Here is a 25,002-nt window from a genome sequence, read left to right as displayed (position 1 = left end):
AGAGTCCGCCTGCTGATGCAGGGGACACGGGTTTGTGCCCCGGTCCGGGAGGATCCCACATGCCGCGGAGCGGCTGGGCCCGTGAGCCATGGCCGCTGAGCCTGCGTGTCTGGAGCCTGTGCTCCGCAGCGGGAGAGGGCACAACAGTGAGAGGCCCGCGTACCGCAAAAAAAAAAAAAAAAAAAAAAAGGAAGAGAGTGGCAGCAGGAGAGGATGGCCAAGGAGGTGGAGGCCATATTGTATAGAAGTTTATGAGAATGTTCTCTGCCTTCTCCCTTTCCATGTTATTCAAACCCAGTTCATGCTTTGAGAGCCACCTATTCCAGGAAGCCTTCTCCACCTGCTCCAACTCAGAGATCCTGCTACTCTGAACCCCTGGGGATAGACCTCAGAGTCTGTACTCCTCATGTGAGTGGGTGGATGCCTAAGGCATGCCCTCTCAGCAAGATTCAAAGCTCCTTGAGGACAAGGACCAGATATTAATTCTTATACTTCTCAAAGTGCTAGGCCTGCACTCATAAATATTCAGACACTCATCAGTATTCTCATAAATATTCAACTGAGACCTGTTGCACCGAGAAGCTCATACAGCCTGAGTGAACCAAGCTGAATGTAGAATCAGCCTGCCCACCCCACTTCTAGCCACGTGATCTTGAGCACGTAACTCAGGCTCTTTGCGCCTCTGTTTCCTGATTAGTAAAACAGGCATAATAACAATACCTATGAAAATTCTAAGTCCTCAGTAAACCTTGGCCATCGTTACCTCTGTGATTGTAGTCGATATCATCAATTACCTTATCTGTTCTATACTGATGACATAGATCCCCCAGCTAGAAAGCTAACCCCTTCTGTGTCCATTGCTGGTGCAGCTAGAGTTTGAGTGGCTATTTTTAGACCATATCCCGAATCATCAGCGATGACGCATCAATGGCAGCTTCTCTAGTCTGTATAGAGGCGAGTCCTAGCCTTGCCTCTGTCGCAGATACACCCCCCTCCAATTGCTCTGCCCTCCTCAGCACTGACTAATGTTAGGGAGGCTCTTGTAAAGATCACTGGTCATACAATCAAGACCCTTGGGCCTGGCTCTGCCCCTGGGAACCTGGGGTGATCCCTTGCCTCTCCAGGCCTCAGTTCCCCTCTGAACAAGGAGGAGGCTGTTCTAGGTGATTCCCGCCGCCCCTTCTAGCCCTGGCGCACCGCTCCGTCTGTCTGTTTAGGCAACGGCTCCAGAACCCATGTGGCAGGCGGGGGTAGGGGAGGTGGGCCGTCCTGACCCACAAGGAGAGGAAGAAAGAAATGGAAGACAGAGACAGCTTTGGCTGTGGGGAGAAGGGGAGGGGGAGGGAGGGGAAGGAGGAGACACAGGAGGAGGAGGGACCGCGGGGTGGAGGGCGAGACCCAGCCCAGAGCTCCGAGTGGTTTCCTGTTACCAGGCTCTAAACCCCTCACATTCCTGCAGACCTTCAGACTGCCCGGAGCTCTCGCCTGCTGCCTTCCTGCCTGCCACTGAGGTATGCAAGACCCCTGCCCTGCCTGTCCCTTCTCTAGTCCCATAACCCCTGCACTCTGGTTCACTCCGCAACTTTGTGTACAGGGGAGGGGAAGCTATGCCGGGAGGTCTCTTGGATCAGAGACAGGGATGTGCATCTCCTTTGCTCCATCATTGCTCTCCTTAAGGGACCACGGATTTGCTGCCTGTCGCTTTTCAGGATAACTTGGTCTCCCTTTTAGGTTCGCAGAAAATAATCAGACTGTCTTTGAGGGAGTCTTTTCTCTCTGTCTCTCTCTGTGTCCGTCTCTCTGGTTTCAGAGGCTGCCTTTACAAATGTGGCAGCCTCTTCCTTTCCTGGGAATCTGATCTGGGCACAGCTGCAAGAGGGACCGGCCGGCAGCAGAGTCTGCCCTGCTTCCCATTCCAGAAGAAGAAACTTCCTAGACTTGGTTCTTGGTCAGCGGCTCTGTTTTCCAAAAGAGACTTTGCCTGAATGATACATTGATCTCTGGAAGGCAAAGGGGGAGTCTTCATTTTTAATCAGCACCTCTGGGAAGGCTCCTGTTTCCCTGGAATTTCTCCCCTCTCAAACCCCGTCCTCCAACACACACACACACACACACACACACACACACACACACACACACACTCACACACACACACACTGATTCCAGTGCCATTCACCCTGAAATAGCACTATCAGACAGTCAGTCTTATCCTGGGTTCCCTGGGGTGTAAACACAGGAAATGGTCAGCAGTAGCCCTCTGTGTATCTAGATCTGAAGACCCCAGACATCTGATATGGTCCAGCTGAGGCACTGGGTCTGATGGGAGGCTGGGTGGGGGGATGTGCTGTAAAGAGTGGAAGGGAGGAGGAAAGATGGAGAGGGTTCCAGGGCAACCTTCTCACACCTTGCTATGAGAAGCTCAAACGCTACACAGGCTGGTGTTAGGTCTTCTTCGGTCTACGGCTCCACTGGCTGGTTGAGAAGTGGACTTCCTGAGTCCCTGAGGACACCGAGAGAAAAGGGGGCATTGGGGGAGGCATGTCTTCTAGGAAGCCCACTCTGCCCCAAAAGAAACAGAGAGGCACACATTTTCCTCCGGAAAATTCTATTCTATGCAGAACACATAGAGAAAGTGTTTTCTCTGGGGTTAAACTTCTATACACCCCAAGTGCTGACAGTAGGGTGAGAAGCACATCAGAAGCAAGGTGGCAGACCGAAGGCACACATTTTATGTGTGATCTTAGGTAAGTGTCTCCTCTGGACTTAGTCTCCCTGTCTGTGAAGTAAGAGGAGTGGACTTGATTGATGGTCTTTGGGGTGCCCGGCGTCCTCTGAAACTTTCAAAGGAAGGTCTCTTAAACCAGAATCCACGGACTAGCTTTTGAATAGGCTTAAAGGCACCTGCAAACCCCTTAAATTGGTATACACAGTAATGTGTGTGTGGGAGAGACAGAGACAGAGACAGAAAGAGGCAGAGACAGCAGCAGTGTAGAAGAGGGTGTTCACAGCCTTCGGTCTTAACATATTCTCAAATGGACGTTGACCCTCCAGGTAGCCGGAGGGCATGATGTGGAAGATGGAGTGGGTGGGTACTGGAAGCAAAGGTGTATTTGCAGGAGGATGAAAAACTGAAACGGGAGTGGTTGGGGGAAGAGAGAGTTAACTCAGCCATCAGCTGCCACATCGACAAAGCCTGGAGCGGAGGGAGGGAGGGTGGGGAGGAAGGGGGCGGTGCCTGGGGAAGGAATCAACTTTTGAAACTTTTTCCAAGTCCCACCCACCAAAAGGCTCTTCTTTGCTATGACTCACTCTATGAGGAATGCGAGTTGCCACGGCAACCTTTTTTTCAGGGTCTCTGCCTGCTGGCTGGGGACTCTAGAAACACTTAGAACATCAGGCTCAGTCTGAATGTCCCCCACTCCACTCTGTCCCCAAACACCAGGACAGCAAACTCTAGGTCCTGCCCGTCTGATCTCCCAGCACCCCAGGGCAGCTGTGAGGCTGTGATATGCTTCCCGCTTCCTAGACAGGCAACTTGAAGACCTGAGTTTCAATTCCACCTCTGCCTCTAAAGTGCCATTTGACCTTGAACTAATGGCTTCTCCTTTCTGAGCCCCAGGTTCCTCTTTGGTTAAAAAGCAATAACAGCACCACCTCAAAGGGATACTGTGTGGACAAAACAGGGTGATGCACAGCGAAGCACTTGCTACACTGTGGCCCTCCCACTTAATCAGATGGGTTTTTAGAACTGATGAGTTTATGGCATCCAAAGAGTTGAAATCATCCCCAGCTTTTTTGTCTGGCAGCTTCATCATCTTGGGGTTTGGATATAACTTCCCTCTACTAAAAGTGCCGACAGGCACATTTAAACGAAATAAATATTGTTCAAATTCTTTTGATTTGGGCATCTTCTTGAGTATTTCCCAAGAGTGTTGTACGCTCCAGTGTGGAAAGAGCATTGGCCAAGGCAATGGCAGAGGTGGATCCTAATTCACAGTGAGTGACATTTGGAAAGACACTTCCCCTCTCTGGACCTCAGTTTCCCAATCTATTAAATGGGGAATGTAACCTAGATGGTCTCCAGGTACCCCTCCAGCTCTGAAGTCCTGTGAACCTAAATGCCAGGTGCTGCTTTCATTAGAAGGAATAGTTGGGCTACATTTTTAACACCTCCTGGCCCCCCAGTTGAAAACGAAACAAGGGAGGATGGGCTAGGGGGTCTTGGGTTACATAACAGTCCTGCTAAAATCTTTATCCATCTCTAGAGACTTGTCAACCAATAGCATGGCTGGGGTTTGCTATTCACAAGAGCAGTCTTCCTTGCTGAAAATAAGCTATAAATAGAAAAGGATGGTGGAGGAAAGAGCTGAGGATGTGAGGTAAACAGGAAAACATTTTATTTTTGAGGTTATTTAGATAGGTAGCTATGTGTGCAGAGATAAAAAACCCACGAGGATGCCAAATATATAAACATTGATTTCACCAACAGGCACCCACTGGCATAGCTAAAAATAAATGTCTCAATACATGAGCAGACACAGAAGGTCATGCACTCAAAGCTCTCCCTGAACGATACCCTGACTCCCAGACAAGGCCCAGGTGTCCATTTTGATGCATATGCAAACTCTGACCCTCACCAACACAGGCTGAAACCGACAGATGCCGGGTCAAGTAGACATGCACAGAGTCGCACACACAGCTTCACGCAGAGGTCCTCAGGGCCATAGGTCACTCATACAGATACACAACTGCTGTTTGTAGCCACACACGTATGTGCACAGCCAGCTCTAACTATAGGCCATGGCAGGGAGACAGACTCCTGACCGCCTGTTACATATTACAGACAGAAATTGAGACTCAGGAAGGGAGAATAACTCACTTAAGGTCACACAGCAAACTGTTGCCTAAGCCACACTTTCAGATGTCTGGAAACATCCAGATGTTCAATGCGTGTTCTGTTTGTTTCATCTGAGCAGGCTGGCATCCTCCATACACTCCTGCCTCTAGAGGCAATGAGCCCCGCGAATAGTAAGTGATGAGCAGGACTTCTTTCTCTCCTTTGCTGGCCTGCCATGGCCTAAGCCAGCCCGCATGGCTTTGTCATCAGGGCAGCAGGATGTGGCTAAGGGGCGGCTGCTCATTTGCTTCCTGCTGGCTCCCTCCCTAACCTCCTCTAAAGGAGGAAAGGGAAGGCTGGAGCTGAGTTTTCAGCCAACCCTGGGGATGAAAGAAATTACTTTTTCTCTACAGCACAGAGCCTGGGTCCTGACCCCAACCCTGAACTCAGGGACAGCTGGGCTGTGCAGGCCCAAGGCCAGCAACCAGTGACTTGACAGAATTATTTAGAAAAACAGCCTCCTTCTCACCCAGAAGATGTCTTAGACAGGAAATTAACTCTGCCCTCACTCATCAAGCTATAGAGCTTGATATCTATAGGGAAAATACAAATGGAAATAGCAACTCTCTCCAGAGCTGGGTTCTTTCAGAAACTTGGTATTAATTAACCCATCTCATCTGTGGATCCTTCTGGGCCATCTTGTGTTGGTCATAGCCTTAGGATCCTGACTTGATCAGATGAAAAATTAAAAACGCAAACATCTGGATGTTTCTGAACATCTGGGAAGTTTAGCTTGCCATCTGACCTCGAGTGAATTATTTTCCTTTTCTGATTCTCAGTTTCCCTATGTCTAAAATCAGAAGCATGGCAAAGAGATTTCCCATGGCTTGACAATGCCAATCCATTTGTAGCAGCTGCCAGAACTGTGTTCAGGATTTGAATGCCACTCTGGACTTTAGAGGAAAAGGTCGTATGATTGATTAGTAATGTCTGCCACGTGCACAGGAGGGGCAGGTGGAGGCATATATGCCACAGATTTGCTATCTTTAGGATGTGACAGCCTGGACACTTTGATGTTATTTTTCATCCCCTTCATTGCGGTCACCCAGATGCAGCAGTGGCCCCTAGGGGGAGCCAAGAAGGAGAGTCTGAAGCTCCACCCTGGGGCCTCTCCTAACCATGGTGAAACGTGGCATCTCAGATGTGTTTATAGAACCTCAGTCAGATTGATTCTAGTCTCACACTCTGGGGCTACTTCTGAGTTGCCTCTGAAGCTTTTCAAAGCTAGGCTTGAGCACTCATAATACCCTAAAAGTTTCCCTTAGCTTCTTCCCTTCCAGCAAGAAATGTTAGAAGTGGAAGCAGGGAGTCAAGGGGCAAGTTGGGAAAGGTGGTATTCTGAAAGATTTCTGCCTCAGTTGACTCAGAATGTCAGGGCTGAAAGGAACCTTAGGGACCCCCTGGCCCCAAGGGCTTCAAACTCCGTTCATGAAAGAACCTAGAGGCATTCCAAGGTGTCTCAGGGGGTGTCCAAGTGTACAGGATTTCCAGCCCCCATCTCAACACCGCTTTCACCTGCTTTTTATTTTTATTTTTTTTAATTTCAAGCTAATTCATTGAATAGATAACAGTACATTCACATGTTCAACAAATGCAAGAGGCTCTTAGCTGTTTCAGATTTGGACTTTTGCAGAAGACTTCATTGAGAGAAAGAGCTCCTGGCTTGTATGTTGAATACACTGGTCTAAAAGATCCCCCTCATTGTGCAGATGAGTGGCACTAGGTGAGGTCCAGGGAGTAGAGGAGCCTACCCTAACCTGCATGGTGAGCTGGGAGCAACATGGCCAAGACTCGAACCCAGGACCCGACTTCCACATCACCTCTGAATGGCTGCGTCTGCTCCCCCGGGGTGTGAGTGCCCATGTGGCTACACTGGCCGTGATGGTGCCTCTCTGGCCTGGCTCAGCCCTCCTTCTGAGTCCCAGCTCCCGGGCGGGCCTGGCTCACTCACGGGGTTCCTTTATTCGCCTCTACACTTGTTTTCCTCTCTTTGGGCTTGTTTACCAGGAACATGTGTTTTTTTGGAGCCCTTGTTTGCAAGCCAAACGGTGGAAGCAAGACGCCTGGTTTGCGTCAGCAGCTCAACTGAGAGGGCAGCCTGGGGCCGGCTCTGTCACTGTGCCCACTGGGGGCTGGGCTGGTGTGCCTGAGACCAAGAGGAGCAATGTCTCCTTTCTCCACCCCAACACCTTTTCTCCCTGGGCCACAGACAAAGAGCTGGTATTCTTGGCCTGGATTTTCAAGGGGGATGGAGATTCTGGGATCTTTGGATTTTAAGATGCTCTTCCATTGCTAACCTCTCGTATTCCCTCGGGCAAATCACCCATGAGCCTTTCAAGGTAGGTGTGTTATTTGCATTTTACAGATGGAGACATGAATTGAGGCCCAGAGAGGGAAAGTCACTTTCTGAAGGTCACACAAATGCTAAGTGGCAGAGCCAGGGTTTGAACCTGTATGTTCTATCCCAGAGCCCCTGGGCTTTGAACCTGTATGTTCTATCCCAGAGCCCCTGGGCTTTGAACCTGTATGTTCTATCCCAGAGCCCCTGGGCTTTGAACCTGTATGATCTATCCCAGAGGCCCTGGGCTTACCTTTCTACCATACTGACTCTATAAAAGTTGATAACCACCCTGTCTCATATGGTAGCCACTACCCACATGTGGCTACACAGATTTAATTAAAATGAAATACAGTGAAAACTTCAGCCCTTCATTTGCACTAGCAACATTTCAAGTGTTCAATAACCACTGGTGGCCAGTAGCTACCATATTGGACAATGCAGATATAGAATATTTTCATCATCTCAGAAAGTTCTATTAGACTGCATTGCTCCAGAAACTCTTCTACTCAAATAAGATTTGATGATTGCATCTCACATTCTGTGTTTCATGTTCTTAGGGGTCTATGATTCTAAGACCCACGATCTAAAATTTTATGATTCTGAGATTTTCCCCAGTTCTGACGTTCAGGGACTTTTCAGTGTCCAGCGAGAGCCCAAAGGAGGCCCGTTATATTTTGAGGGAGATGAACTGGGGGCACTGGCTGTACTTTTCCATCCCCAGAGAAGTGACCTCAGCTTCGGGTCCTGCTGGCAGCCAAGGATGGGTTTTCAGCCATCTCCAGAGCAAATAAAGGCAAAAGGAAGGGACTGGATGTACGGAACGGGAGGCAGGACAGGCGGCGGGGTGGGAGTGAGCGGTGTCTGCATCTGATGACCACTGAGCCAAGGGAAACACACCTCCTGCCCCCCTCATCCCCCCACCCCCCCCAGGCTCCTTTCCTTCCCTGTAACTTGGGCCAGTTCGCAGCCCAACTGGGCCCCCTTCAGGTGAGCACCTAGGGAGGGAGCTGCCACAAAGGGAAACAGTGTGTGAGGTGGAGGGCACGCCAGTGGCAGAGGGGGGCAGCCTGGGTCCTCATTCAGCCCTGCCGCTCGCTTCCTGGGGCTCTGGGCAGGTTTATTCCCCGGCTCCGGCTCCGGGCCTCAGCCTGCTCTCCTGTGTTAGAAGGCAGAAAGACATGACTTCAGCCCCCAGTGGGATGCCGGATTATGAAGACATTTTGAAAAGGATAAACACAGGTGTCATTACAAACTAAAGAGATACAAAGAAGGGAGTTTTCATTTAAAATTGCTCATTTATACAAAAGTATTTTTATTTTCCCTGGGCACGCCAGACCTAGGTTTGATTGGCAAAGGATGGGTACACAGCTGATAATTTCTGGATGCTGGGGTTTGACCCTGTGTTCTGACCTTGCTGGCATTACTGATGCACCCCCTTAGCTTTGCAAGATGGGTGCCTTGCCTCTTCGGCCAGTGATGGTTTACAGAATCTCCAAGAGGGAGGTCATAGGTATGCAGGGAGTATGGTCGCGCATCCGAGAACAGTCCAGCTGCCCCCCTTTCCTCCCATCCCATCATCTGGAGGGAGAGGGTTCTGGGACTGGTGAGGTAGCACTGGGCACTGGGCAAAACCTCAAATTTGGAGAATAACTCCTCCTCCAAGATTTCGTGTCCGTTTCTTAACACTCTCGCTTTCCGCTTTTCTCTCCCACCCCACTCCCATCTCCGAGCATGACCCCTGTGAGGCCCAAACCAACGCCATGGGAAGGGAGTTTGTCAGCTTGGAAGGGGCCTGCATGTTGCATGACTTTCTCCCTCTCAACCTCAGACTCCTTATTGTGACAGCAGGACTCAGAGCCCTCCCATGCCTGCCGGTGTGTCAGAGGCTCCAAGGGGACAGAGGACTATATGGGAGGCCTTTAGAAACTATAAAGTGCTGTAAGATGTAGAATTATTTTTCTCTTCCGGCTGCAGCATCAAGGATGGGGGTGGCAGAAAGGGTCAGTGTCTCCCTGGGAAAGAGCGCAGGTGGTGAGGCAGGACAGACAGAAGAGCTGACCCACAAACCCTTCCCTGGTCAAAGATGAGCAGTTCCTCTGCTCATATGAAGGACACAGACTCTGGAGACATCAGTCTTCCTGGCTCTCCAACCTGAAGCTTATTTCATTTCCAGTCCTAGTTGGGCTGTTTCTCTAAGGATATGTCTTCTCTGCAATTGGAGCCCAGACGAGATGACTTTTTTTGTTCCTGCTACGAGTCTCACTTTGACCCTTCAACTTCAAACAATCTCAGACAAGCCCTTCATTCATGCTTTCTCTCCTGTTCCCTTCGTCCAAAGCCACATACGGGCGTTGTTTTGCTTGTCTCTTCCAAATGTGGAAGGAAGAAGGGAGATTTTTCTACCTCAAGGCTTGCGGGGAGAGGGGGGAAGAAAAGCATACAGCTGTGTGAGGGGAGGAACGTTCCCAAAACTGCCTGGAAGGGGAAGACTGGATTCCTCTGGGAGTTGGGGACATCGTGAGGCAAAGCCAAGCTCCCAGGTTGATATTTTAAAATTTCTGTTGGTTTTATTTCTTGTATACTCTATGAAATAGTGAGGTTTAGTGTCTATTTCAATCCAATAAGGGACCATTATGAAGTCTGCCCTTCCCCTGTCTGTTTCCCCAAATACCATAATCCAAGTTAAAATGGAGGATATCAGAGGAGAGGATGTATGCCTAGACCAGCATATGCTGTGACAGTTTAAGGGCATCTTAAGGGCCCAGGCTACCGCAGTGTTCACCTAGTCTAACCCTCTCAACAGAAGGGGGAACCAAGGTCTAGAGAGGATGAAGGATTGAACCAATACACCAGGTTAGTATTTCGACAGAATCAGAATCCCTGGTATTTAGTTCCAAGCCAAGTGTTTCTTCCACGATGCCAGGGTACCTCCCACCAAGGTGCTTGGTCAGTTGAGAAGTCTTGGGAGGAACTAGGGATAATGGGACTGATATGGAAGTTTTTGGGGACAAACGAGGGAAGATACGGTTGTTGCTCACCTTGGCTAAAAGCTGCTTGGGGGCAGAGGGAGCATGCTTGCTGTGTGTGGCCACAGAAGGACCATCAGAGTAGACCAGGAGAAGCTTGAGGGAGGCAAACTGAACAGTATAAGGAAGACCTTTCTAAAGCCATTTGGAAACGGAAGTCCATTCAGTTAGAACAAGAAACGAAATGTCCCCACCATAGTTCCTCAGTTAGGGATGGCATTTTGGCAGTGAACCATCAGAGGAGATTCTGTTCCAAGATTCCTTCCAGTCATGAGATTGTTAGAGTCGAGAGCTCAGCATCTAGAGGAAGGTCACAGCAGTGACCAGGGCAGGAGAATTTTCTAGATCTCAGCTAACATCCTTTAACCGTGAAGGGGAAAGGGAAGGTACCATGCAACATATGTAAGCATTTGGATATTAGTTCTCACACAGGATCCAGAGAAGTACCATCCTCCTGGGTAAGTGGAGGAAAGTATGGCCACAAGTTCCACTGGCCACACTCAAAAACTATTGTTCTTTGTTTAGAATGTAGATCTCATTGTCTCAAATTGGCAAGAGGTTGCTGCCCGTTAGCTTCTCTTATTAGAGATGGGAAGGAAGCAGAAGGAAGAGGAGGGGAGGAGGAGAGTATGGGGTATAGGAAGAAAACAATCCTAGAACACCAGGGATTGAAGGGACCCTCGAACATGATCTGATTCAGCATTGCCCAGACTTGACGAATTAGCCAATCACCTTTGTCGAATCACTTTTTAAAAACTTAAGTAAATGTATTGAAGGGACTTCCCTGATGGCGCAGTGGTTAAGAATCCGCCTGCCAATGCAGGGGACACGGGTTCGAGCCCTGGTCCGGGAAGATCCCACATGCCGCAAAGCAACTAAGCCCGTGCGCCACAACTACCGAGCCGGCACTCTAGAGCCCGCGAGCCACAACTACTGAGCCTGTGAGCCACAACTACTGAAGCCCGCACACCTAGAGGCTGTGCTCCTCAACAAGAGAAGCCACCGCAATGAGAAGCCCGCGCACCGCAACCAACAGTTGCCCCCACTCACTCCAACTAGAGAAAGCTCGCGTGCAGCAAGGAAGACCCAACCAGCCAAAAATAAAAATAAATAAATAAATTGTAAAAATAAATAAATAAATGTATTGAGAAAGGAGACTTAAGATCACTACCATAAATGGAAAAATCTGTGTACCTTTGTCATAAATAGAAGGAAACTGTAAAACTAAACACAAAGGAGACAAAACAAATTTATCGAATTCCAGCTGGATGTAGTTTCCTGTGGAGGCTCTGAGCCAGAGGCATACTCTCCGTTCAAAAGGGATGAGTGTTAGGTGTTAAAGACACATTAGCACCAAACTGAGACTCTCTCATATAATCAGGATTGAAAGAGAAATGAGTAGAAGCAACTTACTCCCGTGTCTTTCACTATCCTTTAACATGGACCACCTAAAATTACCTTGCATATCACAGGAATTCAGCGTCAAGAACTCTCCATCGAGCATCCTGCCCCTTGGGGACTTCCCTGGCGGTCCAGTGGTCAAGACTCTGCACATCCAATGCAGGGGGGTGCGGGTTCGAGCCCTGGTCAGGGAACTAAGATCCCAAACAAAAAGAAACCTCCCCCTCACTGAACTCTCCGTCTCTCTCCTCCCCACAGGGTTCCTAGCACCATGAGGGCCTGGATTTTCTTCCTCCTTTGCCTGGCCGGGTGGGCCTTGGCAGCCCCTGTAAGTACCTAAAGGTCACATCTGTTTGGTCTTACCTCCCATCACCAGCCCAGGGGCATCGAATCTGCCAGCCCTAGATGCTCAGAAGGGACAGAGACTTCCCCATCTTGATGTAACTGTCTAATTTAAAAAAAAAAAATTTTTTTTCTTTAATAAGCTCCGAAGTAAAAGTGAATGAGGACCATTGGGTGGAAATTCCAGAGAAGAGAGATTTCCATGTAACATGAAGATGCACTTTTTAGCAATCAGAGCTTCCCAGAAAGGGACTAGAATTGCTTTAGAAGGAAGTGACCTGTCTGTCATATGAGGAATTCTAGCAGAGGGGGGGATGCTGATGGGGATGATGCTAGAAGGGATTCAAGCCACAGAGAGGGGTCTGGGTTAGTTTCTGAATCAGTGAGGGCTACTTGGTTGCAAGCAACAGACTCCAATCTGACTAAATTAGGAGGGAAAAGGATATAGGGGTAGATTATAAAATCCAAGGCCTTGGGGAGAACTAGAAAAGGGCAGCTCTGGGATCTGGGAGGTAAGATCTAATGGACGGTCATGGAGGTAAGATCTAATGGACCATCATGGAGGTGTTGCCATTTGAATGTCTCTACTTCGACAGTTTTCACATCTTGAGAAAATGTGCCAAGAAGATTAAAAAAATTCAAAGAGAGCCAATCTAGTTGAGCTTGGGTCCTGGGCCTGCTTCTTGGCCAAGGGACTGTGAGGCACCTTGACTGACAGGCCCTCCAAGAATCGCATGGAGAGGGCCAGCAGTGGTCATCCAATGCTACGCTGGAAGCTGTGACCAGAAGACGGAGGAAGAAACGTGAAGCGGGCAAAGAAAAGTTTTCCACCTATGATTCCCTCACCCTCTCTTCACTAGAAGGTGTGATGATGGTAGTTGCTGGCAATCCTGATCAGGCAGTGAGATTTTGGCAAAAGATCTGGCAAGTCAGCATCACTTTTAGAAGAAGCCCCAGCCAGCCAGGCACCTCAAAGTCATATGCTATCTTGCTTCTTCTAACTCCAAGTTGACTCCAAGAAGGAATCGCCAAATAATAATAATAATGATGATGATATCATGCTTGTGGGGAAGATGATGACCTCTGTTAAAATTCAGTGTTCATCCCCTCTGGGTCTCAGTTTTCCCATCTGTAAGATGAAGGGAGTTGGTCTGCATTAGCGGTTTTCACACTTCATGGGAGCCTAAGCGGCGGAAATGTTTTTCCAAGCCAAATCTTAGAAGCTCCAGATAGGGCTTCCCTGGTGGCGCAGTGGTTGAGAGTCCGCCTGCCGATGCAGGGGACACGGGTTCGTGCCCTGGTCCGGGAAGATCCCACATGCCGCGGAGCGGCTGGGCCCGTGAGCCATGGTCGCTGAGCCTGCGCGTCTGGAGCCTGTGCTCCGCAACGGGAGAGGCCACAACAGTGAGAGGCCCGCGTACCACAAAAAAAAAAAAAAAAAAAAAAAAGAAGCTCCAGATATAACTATAAAGGGAGGTGCTCCAGAGCCCCACAGGGCCCCCGTGTTTGGCTTCTCCTGTGCCTCATCCCTGCTCACAGAAGTCCCTGAGGGGCTCTGCTCATTGGAGACCCCCAAGTGCACAGCCTTGGGGGTCTCCAACGAGCCGCTCTCCTAACTCCCCAGCTTTAGAGGTCCAGGCCGAGGCACTTCAGCAGTGAAGCTGGCCTCGGCCCTGACCTCTCCAAACCCCATTTTCACTTCCCAACAGCAACAGGAAGCCCTGCCTGATGAGACGGAGGTGGTCGAGGAAACCGTGGCTGAGGTATCCGAGGTAGGTGGGGAGGGACCCCAGACCTGCGGCCCCTCTTTGCCATCTGCTCCCTGAGAAAGCCAAACAGGTGCTGTGGGTCTCCTGCTGGAACGGGCGCAGCACAGATGTAAATCCTGTGTGTCCCCCAATCCTGACACACTCCTGAATGCTCCCCAAACCTTCCACGGAACCTAACAGTTGGGAGCTATGATTTTGAATTTTGTTTACTTTTTAAGCCGTGGGACATTTTTTCGTAGATGATCGCCCACGGTCTTCCCCATATGTCAAACAGATGAAAGAGGAGCTGCTCTGGTGTGGCTGGAAGGGTGGAGAGCTTGGCACCCCCTCTTGCTCTGACCCCCCTGGCGGCCTCTGAGGCATCTCCCTAGAGCTCTGGGGCCCTAGAGGCACAGCGGCCTGTAAGATTCAGTCTCACTTCTGGACCTGGCAATTGTGCTCTCTGTGACCTGGGCCCAGTGCCCCTCTCCAGCTTGTCTCTCCCCATCCCTTTGTGGGTACCTGAGGCTCCAGGCAAGCGCCCTCCAGGCTTTGCCCTTTCCTTGCAGGTCTGGGATGGGGGTAGGGCCATTTGACTCATTCTTCCTCCTCCACCCCAGGTACCTGTGGGAACCAACCCCGTCCAGGTGGAAGTAGGAGAATTTGATGAAGGTCCTGAGGAAGCCGAGGAGGAGGTGGTGGCTGAAAGTAGGTCCCTTCCCCGTGTCTGGTCACATGAAGCCTCTGCCCTCTGCCACCTGGGCCTAAAGCGTGGGCCCAGCGTGCATGAAGTTCCTTCCCAAGGAAATGCAGGGTGGGGTCCTCGCTGAGAAACTGCCTTGACTGAAAGGTTGGGATTATTTTCTGGAATCTGGAAAGATCTATTTATAGCCAGGCCTTGAGTGTCAGGAAGGGAAGTTCTCCAGCTGCAAATGGCCTTCTCCCCTTATAGCCCTTTACTGTAATTCCAAAGTTGGGTTTCCCATTCCCACTGAGATCCCCAGTCCCATCTGGTCACTCGATGGCCCCAGAAGCTTTCACACGCGTGAGCTTATTTGATTTTCACACAGCCGTGGGGAAATAAGTCCTGGAAACCTGACATAACTCATATAAGCCTACCCGTGGAGTTAGCGCCAGGGCCACAGCAATGACCCAGGGCCTCTGGCTCCCACCCACAGTGCCAGCATTCCCATCCCACACAGTGGAGATGCTCCGTACCCCAGGGGCTAGTAGCACAGACTCTGGAGGCAAAGCAAACAAGGCTTACCTCCAAACCCCGCCTCTTTCTGCGATGCCCTCCGACAGCCTGCGAAGCTTCTCTGAGCCCAGCTTCCGCATGTCTTACTTGGGGAAGGGTGAAGATGGTAGATCCTTGCCCCAGGGCTGTCAGAGGATTATGAGATAAAGCAGAAGCGCCCTTGGCCCAGGGCCTAGCAGGGCAGGCATCCAACAAAGCATGACTATGATACCCCAGCCAAGCACCAGGAGGAAAAGGCTAGACGGGCTCGCATCCTGAGGGCACAGAATATTCTCATTGGAGCAGAGGGGCGTCTACTGAGTCACGTTCCTTCCCCTCCACGCCCCTCATCCAGTGTTTACCAGACACAGGCAGGCTCTATTGTTCAGCGTGGGCCTTGGGGCTCTGCTCCCTTTTCCGCTACAGCCGCTCAAGTCTGTTTTGTTGGGCCTCACAGCTCCCTGGCTCCGTGACAACAGCTGACTTTCCAAGTCATTCTAGAAAGTCTATTCTAAAATCCCAAAATGCCTTGCGATGACTGATCCACCGACAGCTGAGGACACAATGGTTGCTTCCATCCTTGGGGGAGCTATATGGTACCTGGCGCTCCTGGGTCCCAGACTGAGCCCCCAGCCCCCCAAGTGTGCCTGGCCCTGACCTCAGACTGAGTCTCTAATCCCCAGACTGAGCCAACCGCTCCCCTACATGCCCATTGCTGGGTTCAGCAGAAGAGAAGGGAGGACGCAGGGCTGCTCAAAGCCCGAGTGGGGGCCACAGCCTAGGACTTCTGTCCAAGGATCCACTGTGGGGTGGGGTGGACGTGCTAGCCCGGGTGATGCTAACCGGGTGCCCTTGCGCTCTACCAGACCCCTGCCAGAACCACCACTGCAAACATGGCAAGGTGTGCGAGCTGGACGAGAACAACACCCCCATGTGCGTGTGCCAGGACCCCACCAGCTGCCCTGCCCCCATTGGCGAATTTGAGAAGGTGAGCCCTGAGGGACAGGGGCAGGGTGGGGGGCTGGGGTCCTCAGAACACAGAGCATCTGCCCAGAACACTGCTGGCTTGGTGGTCCCACGGGGCAGCTCCAGTCTCAGAGGTCCCCTCGCTAGGTGTATTCACAGCAAGTGAGTCGGAGGGGAGGCTCTTCCCGTCACTGGACTCTCCAGCAACCACCAGGAATTGACGTGACGCCACCAGCTTCCAGCTCTACTCAGACTCCAAAGGGAATGAATGCATCAACACCGCCAGGCACCGAGATAGGGGCTTTCTATGTGGGAGCAGCCTGGCAAAGCAGCAGGTCCGAAAATGTGCATTCTGGGTCAGACTGAAGGCTGACACCAAACCCCGTCGCCACCACTTGTTAGTGTGGGATCTTAGCGATGTTCCACTCCAAGGTTTCTCACCTCTAAAAATGGGACAGAAATAGACTTTATCTCATAGGGCTATTGTGGGGACTTGTCAGGTGATGTCTGGTACTTAGTAAGTTCTCAATATGTGCTATTTTTAAAAATCTTTCAAACCTGTTCATTGCACCTCCAGTAGGACTCAACCATCCATCCATCCATCCATCCAAGTAAATACTTATTGAGCACCCATGCATGTCAACCATTGTGCTAGTGGTAACCTAGCTCAGGGCAACAAATCGAGTACCAGTATCATTCTCACAACCTCCCACCTGGCTTCTCCATCTTCAATCTCTCCCCAGTACAGCTTATTCCCTGGGCTCCAAATTTTAGCATCTTTGTCAACTCTCCCCTCCTCGTCACCCCTTCACCCCCTACCGCACTGGTCACCAATGCCCATCAGTTCTCCCTCTGCAGTGATAATATAAGCAATAAGCGTGTGCAGGATGTTCAACGCAAGGCTCCCCTCCTCCTGACACAGCCACTTACTCTGCCACTGCCTTTGTTCAGCCCACGGCATCTCTGCTCCGCCACCCACTCATGCAGAGATTCGCTAGGAGGACCAACATAACTCAGCATACAGTTGCACTCACCGCTAAGACTTAAGGGTATGTAGCTGGATGAAAAGGGAACAAGATACAGGCAGAGTGTGGAGGAATCCATGCACAGTCTTGCTTACTCTTCCCCCTGCCATGAGGGGTCTCACAGAACCCACTCTTTCCCCAGCTACAAAGATGAGATGTAGCCACATGTGAGCAAGGCTTCTGCCCAAGGAAGCCCTTTAGAGACTCAGCACCCAACGTTTAACTGAGGGCTAGTCACACAGACATCCTCTCCCTAGCATGTACCCGAAGTCCAGACTCCAAGCAGGAAAACCGATGTTCAGCATGAACCATATTATTTGTACAAGCAATCTAGGCACAGTGCGCCACTTTCATCATTGTGGACAGTTTTCTAACAGTGCAGGGAATTGTTCACCAGCCACGTTTTCAGACGCCAGCCAAGGGCCAACCTCATAAGCACGCCTTTCTAAGGATAACAATCCCAGGCCTGCTGTATTAACTCTTCTGCACACCCTGCGCTTTACCCATCCTCACCTTCAATTCATCCTTTCCATATCTCCCAGGTTTGCTTTCCCATGTCTCAGCCCTGACTCAGTCATACCACAGCTCAGAGACCAGCAGTGGCTCTCAGCATGGGCTGAACATTGGCCTGGGAGCCCAAAGAGTAGATTCCTGTCCGGGCTCCACCACTAACTCACTGTATGACCCTGGGCTAATCACGTTCCTTGCCTGGCCTTCAGTGTCCCCATCTCTGAAATGGGCAAGGATGGCGGTACCAGCGAAGGGCTCTGGGAATGAGTGTGACGCCCTCTATGCTTTGCCGCCAGGTGTGCAGCAATGACAACAAGACCTTCGACTCTTCCTGCCACTTCTTTGCCACCAAGTGCACGCTGGAGGGCACCAAGAAGGGCCACAAACTCCACCTGGACTACATCGGGCCTTGCAAGTGTGAGTCTCTCCTCGGACCCTGCCGAGCCTCCCATCTCAGGGAGGAGGCACTGAACTGGCACGGATGCTGGCTCTGCCACTCCTGTGCTGTGTGCTCTTGGGCAGATCTCTTCCCCTCCCTGAGCCTCAGGGTTCCCACTTATAAAATGAGATGATTGTCTACGAATAGGTATCTGCGTGCAGGACATGTCCAGGGAAGAACTGAGCAGTTGTGGGAGCACAAGATCAGGGAGGATTTCTGGAGCCCCTCACTAGCATCCGAGACAGCTCATTTCTTTCCTGTAAAGATGAGGAAGTTCTTCTATAGGGCTAACCACAATCTTTCCTGCTTCAACATGTGAAGCAAAAGTGATGTTCTACCTGGGCCTATAAAGTGTTTTAAAACTACTTGAATTTGAATGCTTTAAAATTGGGGCAAGGCTGTCAGTTCCCCTTAGGCCCTGTTACTCAATATTGTCATATCCTTGGCCATTTTACTCCATTACATTCCTGTCTGCCTGCATAAGACATATGATTCACCACCTTCTCCTAGAAACCTGGGAGCCGGGTGTTTGGCGGGAGGGATGCCAGGGTGTCGTCGGGCCCTTTGTTAGTGATCCCAGGTGCAATCTCAGCTGGCCGAGGCTTCTGCTTCACCGTGGCTGCCTCCCTATCATCGGAAACACCCGAGGCCACCTCTGCTCCCCTCCAAGACAACATCCACGTGGTGTGTCTGGTACATTTGGCACCAGATGACCCTGGGGAGGGCCCCTCACCTGCCTCAGGTGTGCAGCGTGCAGAAAGGTGGAGGAGGGGGAATGAGGTTCTCCTGTGGTCAGCCCTGCTCTCCCAGTTACGGGGCCCAGGGTGTGAAATGAGAAGGCACAGCCTAGAGAAGGAAGGCAGCGGGAGGAATGCTGGTAGGAATTCCTGGGCAGTGAGACTGACACACGTGCTGAGAGGCTCTCCCGTCCTCTGGGGCGTATCACTCACTCCCTCCAACTCCTAGCATCTCCCACCCATATCTTCTCTTCCATTCCCCAGATGCTGGTGAAGAAGGTTGTGGCCCTAATCACAAGAGGGGGCTTTCCATAGGTGAAAGGATGAGGGAAGGATGGACCCCTAGGCCCTCAGGCACCCACATGCTCTGGTGCTGGATGAGGCTCTGACAGTGTGGCCTTAGTCAAGCCCCTTCTCTCCACACGGACCTCTAATAAGTCCAACAAGAGGGAAGACTTGGATGAAATCTCCAGGTCTGACATTCTGGGATCCTAGGTTCCAAAGACCAGGATGGAATCGTATCGCTAAGAATGTTCTGGTGATCAAGCATAGCTGAATCCCCACCCCAGCTAAGCGGGGCCTATGGGTGGATGCTATCCCTCAGTATCCCAGCTTCAAACACCTCTCAAGAGGCAACATCATCATCGAGGGTCCTGGCCTCTGTCTTCAGGGCGCAACACCCAGAAAAATGCAAGAGCCATTGGAGGGAACCATTTCCCTCCGCAGATCAGATGAAGGTCAAGGGGACAGCAGACGTGCCCTTTGCACTTGCCCATTTGCAGAGTATTCTTCCCCCCACACAATCTCTTTTGTTCAAAATGTGTGAAGACACTGTGGCCCAGAGAGGCTGAGCCCTGTGCTTCAATCAAGGTCGCTGATTGAAGCTTCTTGCTGGAGGAGGGCGTGGGGCGTGGGGCAGGGAGAGCCGCCCAGCCAGCATGTTGGCCCTCAGGCAGGGAGAATCAGGGTCTGTGCTGACCATCCTTGTGTGTTGGACCCTAGACATCGCTCCCTGCCTGGACTCTGAGCTGACTGAATTCCCCCTGCGCATGCGGGACTGGCTCAAGAACGTCCTGGTCACGCTGTACGAGAGGGATCAGGACAACAACCTTCTGACCGAGAAGCAGAAGCTGCGAGTGAGTGTGGTACCTTTTCCTCCTGTCCCAGGGCCCCTGAGCTGGACACCTCCTGGCCCCAGGCTGGCTGGGATCCACAGTCCCATTCCTAGATCTAGACCCCCAAGTGTAAGCCCACATCCCCACTCCAACGAGTGCCTGTCTTCTGGGCGCTAGGACACAGACTCCTCCTTGCTGCCTTTGAAGGCTCCTAGAGTACATTCACGCCTTAAAGGCTCTGAGGAGTCCTGTAACAAAAAGACCTGCTGGGCTTCCCCGGTGGCGCAGTGGTTGAGAGTCCGCCTGCCGATGCAGGGGACACGGGTTCGTGCCCTGGTCTGGGAAGATCCCACATGCCGCGGAGCGGCTGGGCCCGTGAGCCATGGCCGCCGAGCCTGCGCGTCCGGAGCCTGTGCTCCGCAACGGGAGAGGCCACAACAGTGAGAGGCCCGTGTACCGCAAAAAAAAAAAGACCTGCTCACTTTGTCTCCATAAGAGACATAAATAACTTTATTCCCTTTTCCTTCTGAGTCTATGGATCTTAAACTTTAATGGACACACCAAGCACTAAGAGTACTGATAAATGCAACTTCCGGGGCCCCCTCAGTGTCTCTGTGAAGTGAGCCCCAGGAAGCTGCATCTGAACATACTCCCCAGTCATTCTGGTGTGGCGGCCCTACGGAGAGCCCTTTGAGATCGCCCCAGGCCTTCATTTTTGTGGTCGAGATGCTGGTACCCATCTACGCCACTTCCTTTCCTCATTTTGAACCGTGGCCTTGGCTGGCGTCCGCCAGCTCTGGCCTCCTGTCAGAGGGGGGAGGGGCCTTGACTGGTCTGCACAGCCTCCCCGGACTCTGTCCCACGCGTCTCTGCTCCCACAGGTGAAGAAGATCCACGAGAATGAGAAGCGCCTGGAAGCCGGGGACCACCCCGTGGAGCTGCTAGCCCGGGACTTTGAGAAGAACTACAACATGTACATCTTCCCTGTGCACTGGCAGTTCGGGCAGCTGGACCAGCACCCCATCGATGGGTAAGACCCCAGGCCCTCCGGATCCCGGGGAGTTGCTCTGGCTTGGCTCTGGAGTGGACAGTCATGGGTCAGCGTTGCTAGGTGCACTAGATGCGGTCAGAAAACCTCCCAGTGGCCTCTGCTGCTCCCAGCCCTAGAGCCCACGGTTTGCCTAAGGGCTGTGGCAGGAAGGGACAGGTGTAGGAGAAAGGTTGCAGGACCAGGAGGGAAGAAAGCCATGAGACACTCCCTCCTGCCAGAAGAGGCAGAAGCTATTGGAACTGAAAAGCCGTCCTTAACCTGGTGAGTGTTGGCCTGGGGTATCCATTCACGAAGGGAGAGCGAGCTAGGAAGGAACGCCAGACTCCTCGGGGCGGCAGAGCCAAGGTGGGGCGGGCTGTGTGCTCACGGTCCTTCAGCAAGACCCTGAGACCCAGCCCTAACAGGGCAAACTGGCCCTGGAAGTTCTCAAGAAACTCACAGAGCCAGCCCCATCCCCAAGGCAAGCCCTTGGTTTGATTGCAATGAGTTAGGAAGTGCTGTGTAACTGCCCTGCAGGATAGGCAGGGAGTTGGTCAGTGAACAAACACTGAGTGTCTATTACACGCCCAGCACGATGCTAGGCAGGGGATTGGACAGTAATCGGAACTGACATGGCCCTTGCCCCCATGGAGCTCACACTCTGGGTGAAGATCAGTTTTTTCCCAATCGAAGGAAAAAGTAAAGAAGGCTCCTGGAAGTTGCAGGCGGAAGCTGGTGCACCTAGAGCTGAGCAGGGGTGGTCACCCTCACTACCGCCTTCCGGCCTTCTTTTGCTGTGTGTTCTTGGAGCAGCACGAAAAGGAAGGCCACCCTGCTCGCACGCTGTGCCCAGGGATGCTCCCCTCGGGGAAGCTCACCGCTCCCTCCTGGTCCAGCCCCTGTGCCTGGAATCTGCCCACCCTGTGGGTGATCCCGGGGGCCTGGGGTCTCCTGAGCACTGGGAAACTCCCTGCTGCTTCTCTCCCAGGCTCTTTCCGTGGCTGGGATCCATCTGAGTCATACTGTGGCGGGGAGGGCAGAAGTCAGGGGACATCTGGAGCTCAGGCTGAGCGAGGAAGGGGCCAGGAGGGAGGCTTCTGGATGGAGCTGCAAGGACTGTGAGTCTGGGAAAGCTCTTCAGCCTGGGTCAGGGGATCCATCCTTCCCCTCTCCTCGTCCCAGAGCTGCCTGGTGACCTTGCTTGGGTCCCCGCCCCTCTCTGGGGCTCAGTTTTCTCACTGGTATACAATGAAGCGGGGGAGGGTTCAGTTCAAACATTGTGTGATTCCTTGCATGAGTTGGGTGGGGCAGGAGGGCCTGGGGTTCAGAGAGATAATTGGAGTCAAGTTGTAGTCCCTTGGGGAAGAGTGTTTTTTCAGGAAAACGAATTGAGGGCTCTGGGGAACAAGGAAAAAAAATCATACATGTGCTCTGGAGTCCAGGCCAGCTGGAAGGACAGTGGGAGAGAAATCAAAAGGCCTGCTTCTTACACATGACACAGTGTACCAACAATAAAGTTCCGTCCACCCTCCCTGCCAATCCCAGTCTCTTCCCACGCTCCTCCCCGGAAGTCAGCACTTTCTTCATTTTGATGCATCTCTTTTTAGCCTCTTTAATGTGCATTTGCAGCTGTAAAAACGTGTCCACAGAAAACATGCATCGTTGTTCCATACCAGATTTTGATCTACCAATAGCAGAAATGCTGAATATTTTCAGTTTAAGTTTCTGTGCCCTCAACTCTTAGCCAATTAGGAAACCCATGCACCAAGAGACCTGTGTTATGAACCCACGGACATCAGAACAGAAAGGGCCCTTAGACATTATGGTCAACTCCTCCCCCTTTGAGGGAGGGGCAAACCGAGGCTCAGGGTGGGGCAGGGCTGTGCTCTCAGAAACACAGCAGGTCAGTGGCAGAGCTGGGGGGAGACCCAGGATTCTGGCTTCTCATCTCGCATTGAGCATCCTTGCCTTTGGCCCCGAGGGGCAGGCTCCCTGCCCCTGGCTCCCCATGCAGGGGTGTGGGGCTTTCTCAAGCTCTCAGGCTCTCCCCACCTCATCCCCTGCAGGTACCTGTCTCACACCGAGCTAGCCCCACTGCGTGCGCCCCTCATCCCCATGGAGCACTGCACCACCCGCTTTTTCGAGACCTGTGACCTGGACAAGGACAAGTACATCGCCCTGGACGAGTGGGCCGGCTGCTTCGGCATCAAGGAGAGTGAGTGTCTGGGCAAAGGGGCCGCCGTCCTCTCCCTCCCTCTTCGCTGCCCTCTCTGCCGTCTGCGTGTCTGTCCTCTCTGCCCATCTCTGCTCTCTGTGCCTCATTAACTTCTGTCTGCTCTCCCTGCCTGGGTGGGCCTCGCTCTCTCAGGCAGCTTCCTGATCCTTCTCTGTCCATCCATCGGTGTCTCCTCTCTCCCTTCCTCGAGCATCAGCTCTCACTCTGTGTGTAGCACTACTTTGGGAACTGACAGGCACCTAGAGAGGAGACAGGGAGCGTAACTTGGCAGTGGGTGGAAGTGACAAGGACCGGCCAGGGAGGGGGAGACCAAAGTTCTCAGTCATAAGCTCCCTGGTTGACCTTGGACGGGTCACCTGGCCCCTGGTCCCGGGGATCGGTGGGATCCGCCAACTCTCTGGGAAGCACATCTCCATCAACACGGACCTCCAAGTCTAATGCTGCTGCTTCTTGCTTTACAGGGGACATCGACAAGGATCTCGTGATCTAAAGCCACGTCTCCACCTGCAGAACCAGATTCTTTCTCTTTGACCTTCCCCCTCCTGTTTTCCCCAATGTTTAAAATGTTTGGATGGTTTGTTGTTCTGCCTGGGGTCAAGGTGCTAATATAGACTTAAATGAATACATTAACGGTGCTAAACATGGAAATTTTAACCCAAGTCATGACATTCTTAGCTGTAACTCAGCTAACACGCCTCTTACTCATCTACTAACGGTCCCACTTTTGTCTTAACCTTTGCACCTCTCTGCCCATCGTCTTAGTGGCATATAGGTGGAAATTTTGATCTGTTCAAGTCTGCCTTCAACACACGTTGCATCTTTAGATTTTCACTTTTCTGTTTGAAACTAATACTCACTGTATCAGACTTTTTGTTAATTTTATTTCAGGGTATTGGCTGCCAGGGTGGTCATCCCTACGTGGCCTGAAGTTGGGCAAAGGGAAGTAATAGACATGTGATGTTGGCAAGGATGTTTCTGGGGCTAGAGGATCAGTGGTGGGGAAAACCTGCAGAACCCACCAGCCAGAACCGTGGATAACAAATCTTGTTTGCCCGGGGCTGTAACTGAGAGAAAGAACCCAAGACTGTGTTCTGGGAATACATAAACTCTCACGTCAACCCGGTTCCTCACCATTCCCCACCCCCCTCACTTTTCAGTGCTGTTTCTTTTCATATTAGGCTGTTTGTTCAAACTTTTCAGAGCCGTGGACCATCAGTTCTCTAGAATCCACCACACCTCTGGGGGACAGATCACCACATTGTACAGGGCTGCTCCCCTCTGAACTGTCTTTGGGAGATGCAGGAGCAGGAGGGTGTTTCAGCCAGAAAGGCCAAAATCAAGAAGAGAGGCTCAGAATGTTGGAAAACAGAAAAAGTGCAGTTGGTGAATCGGTTTTGTTTAGGGTTTTTTTTTTTGTTTTTTCCTCTTTTTTCACATCTGGATGGCTGTCATGAGGGATCTTTCCTGTGGTTGCCAGCACGTTCCTCCTCTTCTCCCCCACCCCTCTCTTTTCTTTCTGTTAATCAAAAGAAACTTCAAAGTCAATGGGATGGTCGGATCTCACAGGCTGAGAACTCGTTCACCTCCAAGCATTTCATGAAAAAGCTGCTTCTTATTAATCATGTAAACTCTCACCACGATGTGAAGAGTTTGACAAATCTTTCAAAATAAAAAGTACTGACTTAGAAACCGCCTTCCTGAGTGATTTTGCATGTGTCTTAGTGACCTCATTTCCCTGACACGCCAACACATGGACATTCGTGTCCATACACAACTGTACAAATGCAAAGTTTTGCAAACACACTTTTCTGCTTTTGTACACACACATGCACACACACACAGGCTTGCTTATACACAGGGAATGCACGGTGCTTATAAGCACAGATTTAGCTTACTCTTAATTTTATGACCTGGGGGCTGACCTTTTTCACGACTGCACTTCATTATCAGAG

The 25,002-nt window shown here is 51.5% G+C and overlaps 1 protein-coding gene across 1 annotated transcript; it reads left to right on the top strand.

Annotated features, from left to right (window-relative positions):
* Positions 1-1,386: 1,386 nt before the first annotated feature.
* SPARC (secreted protein acidic and cysteine rich) lies at positions 1,387-24,743 on the top strand. The gene is made up of 10 exons (XM_033853494.2): positions 1,387-1,511; positions 11,924-11,993; positions 13,717-13,779; positions 14,376-14,463; positions 15,859-15,980; positions 17,790-17,910; positions 19,672-19,805; positions 20,666-20,814; positions 22,881-23,029; positions 23,512-24,743. The coding sequence occupies exons 2-10, from the start codon at positions 11,937-11,939 to the stop codon at positions 23,538-23,540; spliced, it is 912 nt and encodes a 303-aa protein (XP_033709385.1). The 5' UTR covers positions 1,387-1,511; positions 11,924-11,936; the 3' UTR covers positions 23,541-24,743.
* The last annotated feature ends 259 nt before the right edge of the window (positions 24,744-25,002 follow it).

This window comes from Tursiops truncatus, chromosome 3 (assembly GCF_011762595.2).
Source record: "Tursiops truncatus isolate mTurTru1 chromosome 3, mTurTru1.mat.Y, whole genome shotgun sequence".
Taxonomy (NCBI): domain Eukaryota; kingdom Metazoa; phylum Chordata; class Mammalia; order Artiodactyla; family Delphinidae; genus Tursiops; species Tursiops truncatus.
The sequence above is the reverse complement of the archived record's forward strand: the minus strand, read 5'-3'. Positions and strand labels throughout refer to the sequence as shown.

Excerpts from the sequence above, each read along its gene's own strand:
- SPARC (XM_033853494.2), top strand. The coding sequence starts at position 11,937 with ATGAGGGCCTGGATTTTCTTCCTCCTTTGCCTGGCCGGGTGGGCCTTG. Across the intron at positions 13,780-14,375 it reads CCGTGGCTGAGGTATCCGAG|GTACCTGTGGGAACCAACCC; the intron begins GTAGGTGGGGAG and ends CCTCCACCCCAG. Across the intron at positions 17,911-19,671 it reads CTACATCGGGCCTTGCAAGT|ACATCGCTCCCTGCCTGGAC; the intron begins GTGAGTCTCTCC and ends GTTGGACCCTAG.